Genomic DNA, 20,072 nt, shown 5'->3' on the forward strand with positions numbered 1-20,072 from the left:
CATTTTGGAGTCACACTTGTGCTCTTAACGGTCAAAAGTTTCCGGACACCTGTAATGTAACCTCTTATTTTTTTTTCAATAAAACCATTCTAATTCATTTTTGTTTCATAATATTTTTTCTTTTGCATTTTGAAAGGGTTATGTGGTAATAATGAATATATGTGCAGTTTTTTGCAATTGAAAATAAAGTTGTTGTTTTTTTAAATAAATGTTTTCCCAAATATATTATTATTAATGCAGTATTTCAGGTTAAAATAGAGACTCAGCCATTCAACCCCCGATTTTGGAAGGCAGATAAACACAATCTGGTTATAAAAAAAAAAAATAAAAAAAAGAGTTTACTGTAATGGCATGTGTAACTTGGTGCCTGTATAGCTCTCTATCGAGCAGCTTGTGAATTGCCTAGTTGTTTTTAAACAACTGATTCAACATTTTTATTAGGTGTAAGAGTAAAACATACATTTAAACAATCTCAAAGTCTATTTCTTATCAAGTTTGCGATTTTTTGTTAAAAATAAGAGTCGAAGTGTTGGTTTTTGTATAATGATTACAATCAAACTAACCATTGTGTTACAAATAGAGAAAACAAGGAAGCATTTTTTTACCATTTTTTTTTTATTCAGAATTGAAATGCAACAGAAAAATTCAATTAATTCAATTTAAACACTTTATGTAAACAATTTTAAATGAACATTTATTTTTTGTAAAAGTAAAAAAGGAAACTACTATACTAACTATATACAATATTGTTTTATAATACTATATTTATAATTATATATTAAATATTATAAATAATATAATACATGCTAACTATAAACTGTACAGTAGATAACTGCTCTATGGATTGTAGCAGAGGTCACAGATTAGAATCCAGTGACTTTTGCAAATGGAATTTTCACATTTCTTGAAAACAAAAGTGGTCTTTACATCCCTTGGGAGGCATCTTCGGCATCTTTTTTTCTCCATGGGGTCAGCCGTGGAGGGACCTGCTCTGGAGGTGTCAGCCATGGAGGGACTTGCTCTGGAGGGGCGAGTCGTGGGGGGACCTGCTCTGGAAGGGCGAGCCGTGGATGGACCTGCTCTGGAAGGGCGAGCCGTGGAGGGACACGCTCTGGAAGGGCGAGCGTGGAGGGACCTGCTCTGGAAGGGCGAGCCGTAGAGGGACCTGCTCTGGAAGGGCGAGCCGTGGTGGGACCTGCTCTGGAAGGGCGAGCCGTGGTGGGACCTGCTCTGGAAGGGCGAGCCGTGGATGGACCTGCTCTGGAAGGGCAAGCCGTGGAGGGACACGCTCTGGAAGGGCGAGCCGTGGAGGGACCTGCTCTGGAAGGGCGAGCCGTGGAGGGACACGCTCTGGAAGGGCGAGCCGTGGAGGGACCTGCTCTGGAAGGGCAAGCCGTAGAGGGACCTGCTCTGGAAGGGCGAGCCGTGGAGAGGTCAGCTGTGAAGGAACCTGCGAGCTGTGGAGAGGTCAGCTGTGAAGGAACCTGCTCTGGAAAGGCAAGCTGTGGAGGGGTCAGCCATGGAAGGACCTGCTCTGGAGGGGTCAGCCATGAAGGTACCTGCTCTGGAGGGGTCAGCCGTGGAGTGGTCAGCCATAGAGGGACACGCTCTGGAAAGGCGAGCCGTAGAGGGACCTGCTCTGGAAGGGCGAGCCGTAGAGGGACCTGCTCTGGAAGGGCGAGCCGTAGAGAGGTCAGCTGTGAAGGAACCTGCTCTGGAAAGGCAAGCTGTGGAGGGGTCAGACATTGAAGGACCTGCTCTGGAGGGGTCAGCCATGAAGGTACCTGCTCTGGAGGGGCCAGCCGTGGAGTGGTCAGCCATAGAGGGACCTGCTCTGGAAGAGAGAGACATGGAAGGGTTTGCAGTGGAGGGGCAGCTCTGGAAGGGCGAGCTGTGGAGGGGTCAGCCGTGAAGGAACCTCCTCTGGAAGGGACAGCCGTGGAGGAGTTTTCCCTGGAGGGACCTGCTGTGAAGGACCAGCTGCTTCATCTTCTTCCTGCAGTTTTCTCAGGAGAAGCAGACAGGCTGGTGTGCGTGTGCCATACTGCCTTGATTTTACATAAGGGGACACAAGCGCTCTCCATAACTCCTCCAGAAAAAACCTCCTCTTGTAGTTTGGGGCACTTTGTTTCCCTCCACAGCACGAATACATTATAGGCAGACACATCAAGCATATTATAGAATAGTGCCATCAGACAGCCATCAGTTTTCGTCCCACATGAATATGTTGCAACAGTTTGGGATATTGCACAAACACATACACAAAAATGTATTATATCTACTGTCAACTAGTGACAGTTCAATTCACTTTATATGCTAATTAGCTTAGACAATAACAATAATAAATGCAAAGTAGCAAATACCTTGTCAAGAGTGCCCACTCCACTTTTGGCTTTGTTGTAATCGAGAATCCTCTCACTTGCTTATTCTTGCCTCTTTGTGGATGGTGCTCATGACAAGCTCATTTTAATTTTTTTTAGCACAGAATGGCACAATGGTATGCATCTCTGTGAAAGCATATTTCGAGGAAAATTTAACCCTGTCTTTTGCCTTTGTCAAGGCATTCGGAAGCTCCAATGCTTGTTCCTGAGCATTGTTCCAAACATTCTTAATTTTTTTGAAGGATCTCTCTGCCAAAAGCATGTGATGAAAAAAAAAAATGTTGCATGTGACAATATGTCCTTGCAGGCCATGTATCATTTCCATTACTACTCGCTTGCCCAGGTTTCTCTCAGGTTGTGCTCCTGCAGGTTTGCCTGTGTGCACCTACATATTCCAGCAGTAGCTTGTTTTGGCATCACAGGTAGCCCAGATCCTGATGCCATATTTTCCAGGCTTACTTGAGATGTACTTTTTGAAAGAGCACCCGCATGAATGCAATCAGGCAGTCATCCACATTCACACTGAGATCAGGATTGTACATCAGAGGCAGTGTCTCCACCCATTTTTCCAGATGTCTCTGATAGGTGCAAGCTTGTCAGTTTGTCTTCTCACATGTCTTGTTATTTTGTCATCAAATCTGACAACCCCTGACAGTTTGTGAAACATTTTCAATGGCATGGTGGCCTGAAAAATCGCCCTCCTCATCTCACCATCCCATAAGCTCCTTATTGTCTCATATTATCCAAATTTGCTATGTTACAGTTAATTTGTGTATGTGTGTATGGACGTGTGTGTGAGAGAGAGAGAGACAGTCAAAAAACATTCCATGGATTGTCAAGGGTTGTGAGGAGTTGCTCATGTTGTCGGAAACTGGGAGCTCTCACTTGCATGTCGCTGTACATTGCTTTAATTGTGTGAGGTGTAAATGGGTGTTTATGAATGGGTGTGTTTTTTAGGCCCCGTCCACACGGAGACGCGTTTCTGTGAATACGCACAAATTTTTTATCGGATAGGCGTTTCGTCCACACGGATCCGGCGTTTTCGCAAGGTGAACCCGCTATTTAAACCGGGCCCCAGAGTGGATAAATTTGAAAACGGCGTCTTTGCGTTTTCGTCTGGACGGCTAATCCGTATATTTTCTGAAACGATGACGTCATCAGCCCACCTCTCCCCCCTAGTCAGACACCTCTACTTCACGTAACAGCAACAAAAACATGAACAAACACTGAACGATTGTCTTTTTATTAACTAACATTAACACTGATTAATAAATGTATTGTTCTTTTGTGTACCACGCGCAAGGTTTATGAGCATAGTCCAAGTCTTCTTCTCTGTTTTTAGTATATCTCTGTGGCAGAATTACAGCGCCACATACTGGTCTGGCATGTATACTACATCATTTTGCATTTTACATCATGTGTGTGTGTGTGTGTGTGTGTAGGTGGAAGTGGCTATATCACACATTTAATGTTTTAGAGTGTCATCCCTTTACTGCTGTGTACTTTATTTCAGCATTGTGGCCGATCTGTAGATTGTACACAGAAAAATTATCTGAATGTTTGTGTGTTTGTCGATTTCCCATCAATTTCCTATGGTCGGTCATTTTGACCAAAGAGCACAAGTGTGACTATTTTTTTAAAGACAAGCCTTCTCGAATAGCCGTGCCCTCAATTATTTTTTTGTTTTTTTCACATTCCAAATGCCATAAAGTTTGGTACCATCCCGATGAGGCTGTGATTTTTTTTTAATTCAAAACTGTGATTGAAGAGCACCAGAGGGTTAAATATATGAACACAGAAAACCGCCTTTTAACAGGTTAATATAACATTTCCCATTCTATGACTAGTAAAATAATGGCAACTTACTCTGATGAACACGGCTCTCCTCGGAGCAGCTGTGAGCACTGTGATTTCTTCTTGTTTGACAGGTGTCAGCGTTAAGGCACAATAGTGCCACACATTCAACCGGGTAATGCTCAACCAGGTAATGGCGATGGAGTATTTAAATGTTGTATTATCATAAGAGAACTGTTCATTTTATGTATTGTGGTATATCAACACACACTAAATTAATATGATATCGATAATTGTTAGGGTTGTGTATTGCCAAGAATCTGGCGATACGATACATATCACGATACAAGGGTTATGATATAATATGTTGAGATACTGCAAGCAAGGCGATATAAGGATACTTCTTATTTTAGAAATAGGATATATTTCTAGGAAAGCAGTCATTAAGGACACACCACCTTATGCAAACTGTAGCAATAAATAAATAAATAAAAAATTATTTACCCAGAACACAATGGGATCTGCATTTGTAATAATCAGTCCCAGTAACATTCAACTTACTGAACCACTTTTTGTGCAGTATGAGTAAAGAAGGTAAATATAAAGGTCTTAATAATTACATCTGCTTAATATCAACGAAAAATAAAGTGCTTACAGGATTCCTAAAGGATATTGAACCTTTCCACTTGGATTTCAAAGGTTTTTCAGTTTGTATTTATGTTCTGAGTGGAATTGCCGAAACCGCGACACATGCACCTCACAAACTTTACAAAAAGCCCCCGAAATTAGAGAAAGCTAGACCCTAAGCGCCCACCTCGCTCCGCGTGAGCCTCTTCACACGGGAGAAGGCAAGCGGTTGAACTAAGAAGGCGCCCGTTCCACATTCCCTCAGTGGACATTACCACAAGAGCCCAAATGACGGCACAATTCAGCTTTGAACACTGAAACAGGAATTGGGACAATTCGTTCATCCGCCATTACTAGCAGCGAACTATATTAATGCTAACATTAGTTGCGTGCCCTCATGCTAGTATTTCCTGTCACTCAGGATTTGTTCAGAGACGAAGACTGCCATCTAGTGGTCAGTATATAAACTCAAAACTCTAAAGTTTTATTTTATTTTTTTATATCTCGATATTCCGCTTTTGAGATTCAATACAGTATTGTCAAACAAAATATTATGAAACTCACCTGAATCAATATTTTCTCACACCCCTAATAATTGTTGCTTTGATTATCACATTATCGTCAATTTCAGCATATCGCGACACCCCTACTGTCAGTTTGTCCCTTTTATACGTGACCCAATGTGTAATCATTGCAGTAGATGAACTAAATGTAATACAATTTTCAGCGTTCCGGGCCCATTATAAGGGGCCTCAGCAAATGTCCAAGTGGGCCCCAAGAAGACTTGGGTGATTTCTAGACCTGGTAAAGTCATGCAAATTAATTATTTAAAACATCATGGTCAATTCCATAAAGAATATAAATTTTCTTGTTATGATCAGCTCTAAAATATGGCATCAGGCAGAAATTGTGTATAATTTACATGATTACGTCATGGCCACATTTTAAATAAGTGTGGTCACCATTTCATTCCCTCGTTTTAATTTGGTGAAATACAGCTACAATTTAACAAAGGAACAAATTAGTTATACATATCTTGTTTTTCTGTGTGCATATGTTCTGTAGTGTGAAAATCCTCTAGGTATAAATAAACCTAAATGAGTTATACTATGTGTATGAACTCACCAGTTCATACATGAAATCAGGGTCAGAACTGTTAGCCAACAGGTCTGTGCTGGTCAGTGCCTGGTCAGTAAAAGAGCAGTTTTGATAGGCATCCCCAAAGGGAGGATCCATTCCGCTAATGCTGGGCTGTAAGAAGAAAGCAAGAGAAGCATCCCATGACACCTATTTCAAAATACCTCAACGGGCACCCAAATTTGAATGAAATTTGGTCCATACCTGAGGCATTGCAGAGCACAGATCTTCAGTTCCTTGACGGAAACTTTTCTGCCACCTCCTTGGTCTCAGTCGCCCTATCTTTTCGTCAATCTTTGGAGGATATTTGATTTTAAACATAAAAAAGTAATTGTTTTTTAATACAGAGGTTTAGCAGCACATTTAAGTGGGGCTGAGTTGTCCTTCTCTCTTGACTGTTATCTGTAGAAAAAAAACAGAACATGAGAGCAATTAGCTAGCACAAATGTTACAATAACACACACCATCTTCACAAACATCAGTGCACAAAACAGGACACTCGACCTGCACAGTCTGGTAGAGCAAGTCTATAAACAAAATGTCACTTACAAGCTGTGAACTGGCAGAGACTATGAAACCCTAACAGGAAACAGCTGTCAAAAACAACTTTGAGCTGACATTAGAACAGCCACAGAAAGGTTCATCTCATAGACACCAATGCATTTTTGCATCTGCAAACATCCGTAGAAAGAATGGGGTTTTCCTAAAAAGGTCCAGCTATGGTCGAAAAAGTTATGGAGGTTACCTGAGATCCATGGAGGAAAAGAAGGGAGCCCTAAATCGTGTTGGTCTGTGATAGTGCAAGAGCATCGAACACAAGGGCTATTTTTAAAACAACTCCGGCAGAACCCTTTCCCCTTGACAGACAGACAGCCATAGGCGGCGAGACCTGAAACGATGGACACTCTTTGCATAACCAATCAACAATAATATGTCAGCGCATGTGAGGCTTGTGTTGGCCAGCTTCAGCGCTGAGCAAAACAATCCTGTCTGTCTTGTGCTTGATGACATCATTTCCTCCTGGTGCACAGAGCAAGTCAAATAAGCGCCTTATCACTCTTTAGCTTTGTGCACGCCAGGGTTTGCATACAGCCCACAGAACCAGAGTGAGAAAAAAACAAACACACCTCCCTTCAGCGCACCACTATTCTACTGTTTATTCACCAATAGCCTACTAAAATGATCTTTAATTTTAATCTCGGAGTGGTGCAAAACTTTGACTGGTTGTTAGGGCGCTCTGGTTGGGTTCAGCACATTGCTAAGAGGCATCTAGGGTGTTTTGGGTGGTTTCTAAGAAGTTGCTAGGGTTGTTTCTTACTGGCCAAGCCTCTTCAACAGGCCACACAATTTGAAGTATTGTTTTTGCCAACCCAAAAGAAGAGATCACAATTAAAGAACTGTACAACGACAACAGTGAGAGCTCCCAGTTTCCGACAACATGAGCGACATTAACCACTGACAACAGGATGTGGGAGTTTAACTTATAAATTTAACTTCATGCAAATGATCACCAACTCTTTGGAACAAATAGTACAAAATGGAGTAGAGCTCATAGGCTGACATCTCCTGCAGGATACGAGAGTTTGATTCAAGCAGTCATAACCCTTGTTTATAAGAGATTACGCACCACAGTAATTTAAATACAAACAGTCATTATCATTAACATTCATTATCATTTTTTTATGGTCACCAGTTAATACTAATCAGGCCCTTAACTGAATACTCACAATATTCCACTGACAAAGAGAGTGGGTTTTATGTTACAGTTTGTAGGTCAAACCAGAAGTTAGCATTAGCTTGGTTTCCTCCACCGAAACCCAACATGATTTTTCCATTGGCTTTTGGATGATTGCATGAAATAAGCTCTGTGACCAACAAATGTTTATAGTTCTTAAAGCTGCAACACAATACTTGACTTTTGCCCAGATTTTTGGTCCAATTACAGGCTGGACATGTTGACCTTGGTAGCCAAAATTCAGAGCAAGTCTGCTGATTTGAGTTTAGTGCATTACGGCCACTCAGATTTAAAAAATCCTATAGTGTATTCCAGCCTTTACATGTTGTGTTATTGATTCTCATCATCACAACTGATCACAACTTTTATGAATAATAAAAACTAAATGCAATTTTCAAACATACAATAGTTAAATGTAGGGTATATACAAACTACACCAGTCACATGACTTCAACTTCACCAACATTAAGCTTCAGAAAACTCTGATACGGTATTTAAAAAACATTCTCCCTGAAATTTGTGTTAGAATATTAAGAGCACCATTATAAACACGATACGTCTGTAAATGTGAACTAGTAAATAGATGAGTTTACTGTTTGACTTTTAATGTCCAAGACCTCTGTAGTCCAGTGTAGCTTTTGCAAGACAAATCAATGCTTATAACAATTAAAATGCATAAACTATTAACAAAACACTGTTTTGTTTATGTTGCAGAATAAAATACAAAAATACATTTTGTTAACCACATTATTACAGGCTCTTACCCCCCAATAAATTATTAAAAGCTCAGGACAATGAAACCATAGGTGATAAATTTCTAACTTATTTCTGGGTTTTGGCAAACAAAAAAACAAAACTGGGGCTGGGCTGTTAATGGACATTATTGGGCAATTCTGTCAGGAAGAGTGATAAGACATCTGCATTTGGAAACCGAAATGAGGAAGAGGCACATGCTCTCTGTATGAGCAATCCTGCCAAAATGTATGTCCACCTGTTGTTATAACTCATCTCAGCACGATCTCTATAAGGAGGGCAATGTGGAGGAACGTCTACCCAGCAGACCTACATTCATAGTACAGTATATCACTGAAGAGATCAGGATTTACACGTTATTTCCCAATATTAATTCTGATATGCTAGCCTAAAAAGACAAAATAGCAACACGTTTTATGATGTGAAAATACAGAAGGACAGATCATGGAACTGAGAGAAAGAGAAACGGAGCAGCTGATACTGATTATCTTGTGTAGTAAACAAGCATTGTTCTCATGAACACAAGTCCCTGAGCGGCTGAAATGAAAGGTCTCTCAATAGGATCGGACTATAGCTCAGAGGAAACATGATACCAGTGCTTTTGAAATGATGGTTTTGCACTGAATACCCTTGCCAGAAAATACCATTTTAAAATGTCAACTGATGGAGTATGAGGTTAGCCAATCAAATCCCAGTTTGAATGGGCAAAACTTCACCTCAGTGGGGAATATCACAAAATAAAAATTTAAATAGCATTGATTTAAAAAAAGAGGATGATTTCCATCACTGCAATATATGTAACCCTGGACCACAAAACCAGTCATAAGTAGAGGTCGACTGATATATCAGGCCGATATTTGTAATTTTTTAATATATTGGCATCGGCATCGGCCAATATCCGTGTTTTGTAGCGCCGATTTAAAGTCAGGCACGTCGGCGGGCAGCCCCGTGTTATTGGCGCGGTGGAAAGTGCTGCTGCTGAATTCTGTGGGGATTCATGTGAAGCACCCCAAGACAAAACTTTTGGAAGATTCAACAACTGCCCTGGGAGATAAAGGGAGTCAGAGAATTTCACTCTGTAAATGGGGTGGAGAAGTTGTCAGCTCTTACAAACACTGCAGCGTGATTGAGGGCTCCGTTACTCCGCCCCGCTCACAGACAGCACCGCGCTCTGAGAGACAGCTGTCCTGGAGCTGCCCCAGAACGGTGAATCACATGTGTTCGGAAGCATGGTTTGATGCAGACAATAACCAGTTTTCCATCCAACTCATTTGTATTTAGGGATGTCAATATTTGATAATTTCCATGATCGATCGTCGTTTAAATTAACGATCAATCAATGCTGCAAAATGCGTCTGCAGCGGTATTATTATTATGTGCAAAAGCCACTTGGTAAAAAAGCTTTCTCATCCGAATTAAAGGGGTTTTAGTCTGAATAAAATGCTAGTAGCAGGACTGTAAAATGAATAGATGTGATTATGATCATTTGATAAAATTAAGAGAGCGCGCCATACGTTGGAGATCATCTTTGCTGACTGTTTCTCGTCGAGGAGACCACTGAATGTGCCTCTTTAAATGGTTTCGTGGTGCTCGTTGTTGTATTTTAAAACACAACTGCAATGTTTTCAAATGACACTATAGTAGTGGTGCAACGGACCATCATTGATCCGTGATCCGTTCAGATCAATATCTTCGGTTCGGCACAAACGTGACCCGCGGATAGACTTATGAAAAAAAAAAAAAATTGCGCATGTTCAGTCCACACTCAGCGAGCGAGCGGAGGAACGGAGGAGCTTGAACGCCCCGCGCATTTTGGCTTCCCTGTCAGATATAATGATGAAGGAAAGAGGTTAGAGTGAAAAGATTGTGCCAGATCTTTATGAACAGGAGAAGAAAAAAAGTTGTGGATAAACTATCCCGAGCATCCTCTGTTGCGCTCACGATAGAGGGGTGGACGTCCAGGGGGACAGAGAGATATGTGACGATAACTGCTCACTTCATCACAGCAGACTGGGAGATGAGAAATCCGGCTTTTATGTTAAAAAGAAGATATTATGCCATGTGCACTTTGTTGATTTCATATATTTTAATTTAATAATTTAATGTTAATAAAAAATAAAAAAAAAACGTATGTTTATTTGTCTTGGCTTTTTTTTTTTTTTTTTTTGCTGACCCGAAAAATGATCCGATGCATACGAGGTACGAGCGAGCGCGGGTTTGACTAGATGTATTTGGAGGTTATTGCTCAGGTCTCATTCTGCACATATCCAAATGTTTCCATATTCGCAATGTATCTGAATGTTAAACTATATTTTTTTTTTTTTTTTATGTAAACTAGACGGAAAATATCATCCTCTTCACATGAGCAAAAACGTCCTTGGCATAACAGCAGAGTGGACCGGTATAATACGGTCTATTTAAATGGACCAGTGTAACCTTTTATATGTTTGGTTGACTGTACTTTATTTTAATAATGAAGAGACTGCGATGTAATTTTGAAATTAGAATGCACTTTAGATGTTCTGTGTCATTTATACTAAACACAAATGTTGCTGGTTGCTAGTGTGTTTTGTGTTTGCAGCACTAATATTTTTTTTTTAATATATTTATTTTTTTATATTTTCTGGTTTTTTTATTTTAATTTGTAAAATTGAATTTATTTAAATATATATTTATGTTTACATTTATGTTCCAACAAACTTGAAAAATTCTACTTGATAAATGCTCAAAAACTTTTATGTAAATGATTGACATGTATATAATTTAATACTTGGTCAGTTTATTAATTTGTTTGGTTAACTTTGGATACATTTTTTATTTTAATACCGTGCAGTGCACAAAATTACGATTCGAGAGATGGTTCAAGTCAGTGCTCAATAAATGATGATAAGTTTAGAAATTTTGTGCATCCACTTATTATTAGTGTGACATTTTAGCATGCAAATGAAGGGGAAAATTTCAAGATATCGGCCCTAAACATCGGCATCGTCGTCGGCTATAGAAAAAACCATATCGGTCGATCTCTAGTCATAAGGGTCAATTTTTTAAATAATTAAGCTTTACATTGATGTATGGTTTGTTAGGATCAGACGATATTTGGCCAAGATACAACTATTTGAAAATCTGGAATCTGAGGGTTCAAAAAAAAAAAAGAATAATTGGAGAAAATTGTCCTAATTGAGTTCTTAGCAATGCATATTACTAATAAAAAATGTAGTTTTGCCAGTAGGAAATTTACCAAATATCTTCATGGAACACTATCTTTACTTAATATCCTAATTAGGGGTGCACGATATATATCGGCCGATGATTAATGCGCATCTTATCAGTAAAGACAGTTATATAATCAGCGGTAAATTCCATCAGGTGCGTGATTTCACATAGAGCCGTTGTTCACTTGATAAACTGTGCAAATCAACATTCATTATCAGCTTGGATTTGCGCAGCTTGTCAGTTAACAACGGCTCTGTGTAGTAACAACCGGCTTTATTGACGAGATGCGCATTAATCATCAGCCAATATATATTGTGCACCCCTAATTAGGTCTGGACAATTATGGGCTAAAATCAAAACCTTGATTAATTGAACATTTTACCTCAATTACGATTAATGAATGATTATTTTTTTCTGTTTTGTTTTATTGCCCTCATAGTTCACTGACAAGGTTTGTACTGTAAATATGATTGACTATTAAAGGCGAGATATTTTTTCCTATTAACCCTTTAAAGCCTGACACATTAAAAAAATGGCAGAAAATTATATATTTTTGGAAATTAGATGTTTATTAATCCTTGAATCAAAATCCCAAAAAAATTTTTTTGCCAACTTATTTTGTTTATGATATATTTTTTGTATCACATTTGATACATCAGGCTTTTAGGGAATGTTTTGCTTACAACAGTGTAGATTTTAGATACCAAAACATCTATTATGCCTTTAACAATTTGAAAATATAGAACATTTTAGGCAGTTTTTCTCTCTTTTTTTTTTTACATAGATCTTTTTTCCAGTCCTTTTATTTCACTTTGTGGTAGTCACGAAAGCAGTTTCTGTCTTTGTTCAGGCAAAGATGCACCTTACACTTCTTACAGTACACATGTGAGAAGTGATTGTTGGTGCAATAATTGCAACTTTCTCTATCTCTTTGGCAGTTGTGTTTACTGACTTGCCCTCTTTTTGTACGCTGTACATATTTGTTTGTTCTGCCGTTTCCTGTAGCATTTCATCAGTGACAAACTGTTTGAAATACATGTATGGAGTCCAGTTACACCTGTCTTCTGTCCCTTCCTCATCAGATGCAATGAAATCGACAGATGGAGGTTGAAATTGTTTTTATCTCCATCTGTATTCTTTCTTTTTTGCATTATCCTTCACCGACTGCCATTTGAATCTGTCCTGTGTTGTTGGGACCTCAACTTCTATGCTGCTCTGGACTACACTTTCAACTTGATAATCTTCTTCATCACTGGTGTCTGAACTTCCATTATCATGCATGGCCTGAGGAATCCATTCCTCATCATTCTCCTCCTCCTTCTCCTCCTCTTCCTCTAACTGCTCTAGGTCACTTGAATTGCCATCCATTATTATGCCGTTTACATTTTGAAGATGCTTTTTTTTTCTCTCTCTTCTTCCTCTAATCTTTTTGGCATCTAAAAATACACATAAAAATGGATGATTCCAGCATATTGATTATAATTTTAGAGGAATTGTTACTGTAAAAATAACCTAAATGTATTGTAAGATGACATTGTGGTAGGCATATTGTAGATTACATTAAAAAAATATTTGACACGACTATTCAGGGATAAAGAACCTTATACCTGCAGTTTCAAATTTAATATGTGCATTTTTAACACAATATATATTTTAATATGACATTTCAGTCATTAATTGCCATTAATTGAATCATCCCAATATTGTGTGTGTTTGCACTGTGGTAGTCATAAAGTAGATAACATTACTACAATTTGACATTACTGTTTAGACATAAAGCACCATTAATACCTGATGTATCAAATTTGATACACAATTTCCAACACGATTTACTTGTAATTTAATGATTAAATTATTAAGTAATTATGAATTATTTCAATTCAGAAAGTGTTAAATTAATTATATCAGGCGCAATCCAATATCATTTTTTACCTTAACAACTTGAAATTAGCCTTTATTTTCCTGCCGAAAGCGTCTGGCTTGATCCAATCGCAGCTGCCATTTTGAAAAGTTAAAAAATCACCCCTCTACTGCCTGCAGTACAGTGAAATTCCACAAGATGGCAGAATACACGTATCAAAATAGATACAACAGGTTTTCAAAGAAAGTATTGCTCTCACTGATTCAATATATGTCTTAGAAACTCGTGTATCAAATATGATACGTGCGGTTTTAAAGGGTTAAAAGAGCGATCTGACATCATAGCTCACTATCAGCAGTTCTTTTATCTATGTTCGTAACATTTCTTACAGATTGCTCAGTGTAAGAGATAAATAAAGATCAGATAAAGATAAATTATCACAGTACCAGTACGAGTGATTGCGTGTGTGAATTAGTCATACCGTCTATTATTGTGAAGCTGTGGGTTGTAAATAGCCTAGTTCCTTCAAAAGTAGAAAAATATGCTAAAATAAGTTTTGAGATTCTAAGCTGCTGTAACGATCACTTTTATGGTAATCGTAGAGGGTGTCTGAGCTTGAACTGATAGGTGGGGAAAGGAGTTACCCGCTCTACCGATCTCTGAGTTTAATCTTTTCTTTTGTGACTGGAGTTAGATGTTTGTATACTTCTTTTCTTTTCCTCACTCGACTCCCCATGTATGCGGACGAGTGTGTGATGTTTAAGTACTTTTATTAAACAGGATAAAAAAAACTAAATAGCCGGCATGGGAAAATTATGTCGGTTAGAGGTTCTGAATTTCGGTTTTGATTATTTTTTGATTAATCGTCCAGCCCTAAACCTAATCCTAATGATTTTGGGCATAAAATAAAAATCTATTATTTTGACCCATGCAATGCATTGTTGATTATTGCTACAAATATACCATAGCGACTTATGACTGGTTTCGTGGGCCAGGGTCACATATACTCGTATATATAATTGTATAATGCACACTATTCATCCTAAATTTGGGGTTGTTAAAGGAATAGTTCAGGTCATCCTTAAAAATATTCTTGTTTGCCGTAACCTGACCGACCCTGTCAATTTAGGACCGACTCAAATTTGTGTACATTTGCGTGAAGACCGACCAATTTTTTTTTTTACTCTTCAAACAACTAATACAAAAGCAATAAAATAATATTAATTATATTTTAGTAAGTATTGTAAATATATAAATTGCCTAGGCCTACATACAAATGAAGGCTACGTTTTTTCTTTAAAAAAACCTGTCGACTGTCATTTTATGCTCGAAAATCTATTGCACAAATCAACCCACACAAGTTTCGAAAATGAAAATAGGAAATTGATTTAAACGACCTTCTCTCGGAGCGCGTCCAGTTTTTTTTTTTGGAACACGCGTCACACAGCAGCTGCACACATGTACATATACACACATGTATAACAGCAAATAATACTTCTGCACAATGTTTCTATTTTTACAACAGAAATGTGAATTCTGCCGGTATTCAGACAGCAGCTGTCAATTAATCCATCACTGCGGGTCTCAGATTCACGCCCCACCCGCTCAGCCCCGCCCTCGGTTCGTCAGGTTCACGCCCCACCCTCGGTTCGTCCCCTCTATCTCCACACTTTTCATAATTTTTCAAATATTGCCAGTGGGTGGAGTCAGGCTCTGACCAGGGGTTCAGTTACACTTTAAAGAAGGCTCTTATACTCAAGGCGGTGTTTATTTGCCAAAAATAAAGTTAAAGCAATACTGTGGTTAAATGTTATTACAATTTGCAATAACTGCTTTCTATTTTAACTAGGGCTGCACGATTAATCGAATGTGATTGTCATGCGTGTCTGTGATTAGCAGTAAATTAAAGCCGTTTCTGTGATTAGCAGTAAATAACCATTGCCCGCTTTCAAATGGAGTGGCACTTACTACACAGAGCCGTAAGTTCTCTGACAAGCTACGCAATATCGCGTTCATATGAACATCACGTTTATGAACGCGATATTGCGTAGCTTGTCAGCAAACTACTGCTAATCACGGAACTGGCTTTACTAACAAGATGCATGCATGACGATCGCATGCGATTAATCGTGCAGCTCTAATTTTAACATTTTTAAATCTAATACACCCTTGTTATAGCAAAGCTACATTTTCAGCGGCCATTATGCCAAATCGTCAGTTTCCCAGAATCATTCAGAAATCATTTATTTGCTGCACAAGAAGCATTTTAATTATCATCAATGCTGAGAACAGTTCTGCTGCCTAATTTTTTTGACTGGTAGTGTATAAACAAGTAGCAAGGTTAGATTCATGAACAGATTCATAAAATTGTTCTGAATTATTCATTCATGAATCGGACTGAATACGAACACGTCCAACAGGTAAGGACCCAGCATAGACACTGACCATCTCTATTGAACTCAAATTGTTTGCCGAGAACTAACAACTGATCTTAGCAAACATTTGGCTGCCAAGGTGACAAAGCAGTTAATTTCATAGTTATTAAAACTATTTACATTGTTCATACAACTTTCACTGAATGCTCATTAGCCCTAAATATTATGCACTTTAATCAGTATGACACAAATCAAAGCAACATTGACCTCAGATATTATAAAACACACCTGTAAAGTAAACCAGATCAGATAATACATAATGGATGATATATGAGCCCATCCATGTACTTGTAGTGTCTCTTGATTTCAAAATCATCCCTTTTGAGCGGTTAATGGCACTAAGTGTCGTGACATACTTCTAATTTAAAATAATGTGGTTCACTTGTTTTCGTTCAAGTATGTTTACAATCTACAGCAGAAAAAACGCCCCACGCCGAATGGACCAAATGGACAGCTGTCCACAGAGTAAGTGATTATTTTAATCATGACGCATGTATAGATCGACCCATATTATACCTGTATTCACATAGAGTTGATGTTTTCATGTGTTGCGTGATATCTCTGCGCCGAAGTAGCAGTGCTTCGCCTAAGCAGCAGTGCTTCGCCTGTGCTTCCCCATAATATAGTCCCAAGTCAATATCTGCCTAGGAAATCGCCTAGTGTTAATCTGGATCGCTATTTGTACTCGCTGTGAATACGCAGGCCACAAGAAGTAATTAGGTGGGGTTTTTTTTTTCATTTTTTTGATCACTTTTACTCAGGCCATGCTAGCTGGCTACAAAGGATTCCATTCATTGTGCTAAGCTAAGCTAACGCCGACCCAGTCAAACTAAAACAATGCATGCACTGACACAAAAATGCATTTGCCCACCTATCTAAATGTAGGAAATAATGTGAATAAGCCCTATTTCAAAAAATGGTGGAGTGTTCCTTTAAGCGTAGTAGGCGTGCTGTGATCAAACTGGTGGCCTTTGCGTTAAAGCTACAAAACAGAATGGCTAATACACAGGAAGTAAAACAAGAGTATATTACAATTCATATTTACCTTAGACATGTCTTATTAGCTCCAAGGTCTGTCTGCACCTTAATAGGACAGTCTGAGTTAATTACAAACAAGCTTGCATTTTGCAGTCCAGCCTTCATGTGGACAGACTTACTCTGCAAATGTCAGAGGTCTCTGCATGCGGAGATGGCAAAAGTAGTAAACGCCAGCCTCCCAGTCAAGGACAACTGAAGCACTTTTAAAAAACAGCTGAAATGGTGCATATATTCAGGAAAATGCTCCTTGCATTATTATTTTCTGGTTGACTAATGAACAAGCTTTGTGCATTGAATGGCTTTCTCGAAATAAATGTTACAGGTAATGGACTCACCATGAGTTTACAGCAACACATTAATATCATGTTAATATCAACCATGTTAATGTGCAAAAAGCTGAAGTTGTTTTGATCATCTGATCACTTGTTTCAGAAAACACTGTGTAAATACTGCATAAAATGTGCAATGAATGTATAGGAATATAATAAATAATAAAAGTACATTTTGACGTGAACTAGTTTTTTTTTAATCTAATTTCACAATTGGCATCACGTATTCAAAGTAGGATGAACCTTTACAGAATAAACAAAATACAAGCTGCATTTCAGAGTTGACTGTTCGACTTTTAGCAGTTTAATATTTCATGAGAATTAAAGTAAAATCCTGCCATAATACATGTGCATCTACTATCAGCACATGCCACAGAATTAAGTCCCAACAAAACCTTGTTTGTCTATCAAAATTATTCACTTTTCTGTCTATTCATCAAGCTTCACGTGCGTTTGTAATAATAAACTGCGAATATAACCTTGCAGAAGTAATGTCATGTGACCACCCCTGCACTGTTTACATGAAGACAGAATGTCCTAGAAGCTCACATTTTCACACTTCAGAGACCTCGCCGGTTAGTCGCATCTAAAACGAATGGCACTTAAACGCTTAGCGTAATTTGATCGTTATGGTCAATAACATTCTTTATTCTGACCTACTAACACTTAACAACACATTGAACTCACCATGTCCCCGTTCAAAAACAAAAAGCTTCAACCTACCCCGTCGCGTATCTGCGCCAACACCCACATAGTGGCGCTTTCTGATTGGCTGTATGCAAATTTTATAGCCCGCCTCCGCGACCAAACAATTGAACCTACAGGATGTCAATCAAGCACAATTACACATAAACGTCCCGCCTCGTAGCGTTTGGTTGAGTCGAGAAGAAACAAACAATATTGCAGGCCTTCCTCGTGTCACGTAAACAGATGAAATGCAAAACATTATCTCCTCATAAACTTTTAATTTACACAAACACTAAATTTTGAAGTTTTCACAACGCAGCTGGCAAATGAACACAATTTCGCCATAAAATGACTCGTTAAGACGGATAACAAATTGCGTTTTAAAGCGTTCGAGCTTCTTTTGATGCACGATCAAAACTATTTTAAATCGTATCGTTAACGTTAGTTATCTATCTGCTAAAGGCTGACTAGATATTGCAGAGACTATCGTGTTTCCATTTGACCCTGCATCATGCTGATGGGGGCGTGCACCTTACAGACTTCATGCCAGTTAATTCTAAGGCATCGTAAAATCATCAGTGAATACAAAGAAAAAAAACTTGATCACCACATACATGTATCAGATCACCTCATTGTAATATATTTCTGATAAACAGATATACACAACTTTCAAACAATGGTACAAAATGTTCCTGAACGCTTTAAGTCCATGACAGGGATTTCATAAAACCAACCTAATAATTAATGTCCGGAAAGTTTATCTTAAAACAATAATTTTCGATTCTAAGAACCTATACTTAATACATTTGATGTATACAATCAGCTTATTTATCTCCAAAAAGTGCAGTGATGGGGTCCAAGCAATGTTCAAGAAGATCTCGAGTACTTGAAAGCTAACAAACATCTTACTCAGCAGCAATGACTGGCCAGATAAGCAACCACGAGACAAATATATTGATCTAAAAGGACACACCGTCACCTCAAGCTGCAAAAACACTCAGCACATCGCTGTATCAAGCGAGGGGAACAGTCGAGGACAGGTTAGGGTTTAAAGAGGAACTATTTCGCTGCTTTCACACTATGGCCTCCGTGTCCCTCCCCTCTGCTAGCGAAACTTAGCCAGAGAGCTAACTCCAAGTGACAATGTTTTTATTATCCTTAAACAACAATCCTCACACACTTCACAGCGCTGTCATAGTCAGAAAAATGACTCACCTTTAAGTTACCCATTTACTAGTACAAAAAAGGCTGTAATTCCGATTTTATCCGTCTTTCGGAAAACTTAATGTCAATTGTTTTCAATTCACGCCGTCTTCCTCTCTGTTTTTGTGTGTGTGTGTATGTGTGTGTGTGTGTTCTTCCTGACGGGTTTCTAGAATGCTCGTGACTGAATTGTCACGTGATCTCCAGTCGGCCAATCAAAACGAGCGCTCGTTCTTGACCCAAAACAAGCTATTTAAAGGGTTAGTTCACCCAAAAATGAAAATTATGTCAATATTGACTCAAGTCAAGTCACCTTTATTTATATAGCCTTTTAAACAAAAAACATTGTGTCAAAGCAACTGACCAATATTAATTAGGAAAACAGTGCACTGTAAAACATCATAGCCCAAATAAGTTATATGAACTTACCTTTTCTCTTTAACTTAATTTACAATCAGAATCCAAAATCGTAGCCAATCAGGCTTGAGTTAAGTTAACCTGGAATATCACAAATTTGAGAAAAAAAAAAAAAACAACAACAAAAAAAACAATACAACAGAATTATCACAGATCACAATCTCATAAACACACATCTCTCTGGCAAGACACTCAAAAATTTAAGCAAACAACAATAACGAGGCAAACAGCAAACTATGGGGTCACAAATGCGATGGCACAATCATGGCCCCGATTGAGTGTTTGGGGCAGTACTTATATCTGGATCAGTTGAAGAGGAGAACCAATCTCAGCCTCCAATAAATTATCTCCAGGAACCGCCCATCTGAAACAAACATACACATAGAACACAAGAGGGCAGAATGGAAACAACCAACAAACAACTTTGGCTCATAACAGTCATTTTAAGTTTTGGATATTGAA

At 38.5% G+C, this 20,072-nt stretch overlaps 1 protein-coding gene across 2 annotated transcripts in view; it reads right to left on the reverse strand.

Annotated features, from left to right (window-relative positions):
• LOC127986433 (CREB3 regulatory factor) overlaps positions 1-19,363 on the reverse strand; it is a 36,040-nt gene extending 16,677 nt beyond the window's left edge. For both annotated transcript variants that reach the window (XM_052588681.1, XM_052588680.1), the window contains exons 1-3: positions 19,206-19,363; positions 6,144-6,341; positions 5,928-6,053 (exon numbers count right to left, since the gene is read on the reverse strand). In XM_052588681.1, coding sequence (XP_052444641.1) covers positions 5,928-6,053; positions 6,144-6,260 — 243 coding nt within the window. In that variant the 5' untranslated portion in view covers positions 6,261-6,341; positions 19,206-19,363. The remainder of the gene's footprint in view (positions 1-5,927; positions 6,054-6,143; positions 6,342-19,205) is intronic.
• Positions 19,364-20,072: the final 709 nt, after the last annotated feature.

The sequence above is a fragment of the Carassius gibelio genome, chromosome B21, assembly GCF_023724105.1.
Source record: "Carassius gibelio isolate Cgi1373 ecotype wild population from Czech Republic chromosome B21, carGib1.2-hapl.c, whole genome shotgun sequence".
In the NCBI taxonomy this organism is placed as follows: Eukaryota; Metazoa; Chordata; class Actinopteri; order Cypriniformes; family Cyprinidae; genus Carassius; species Carassius gibelio.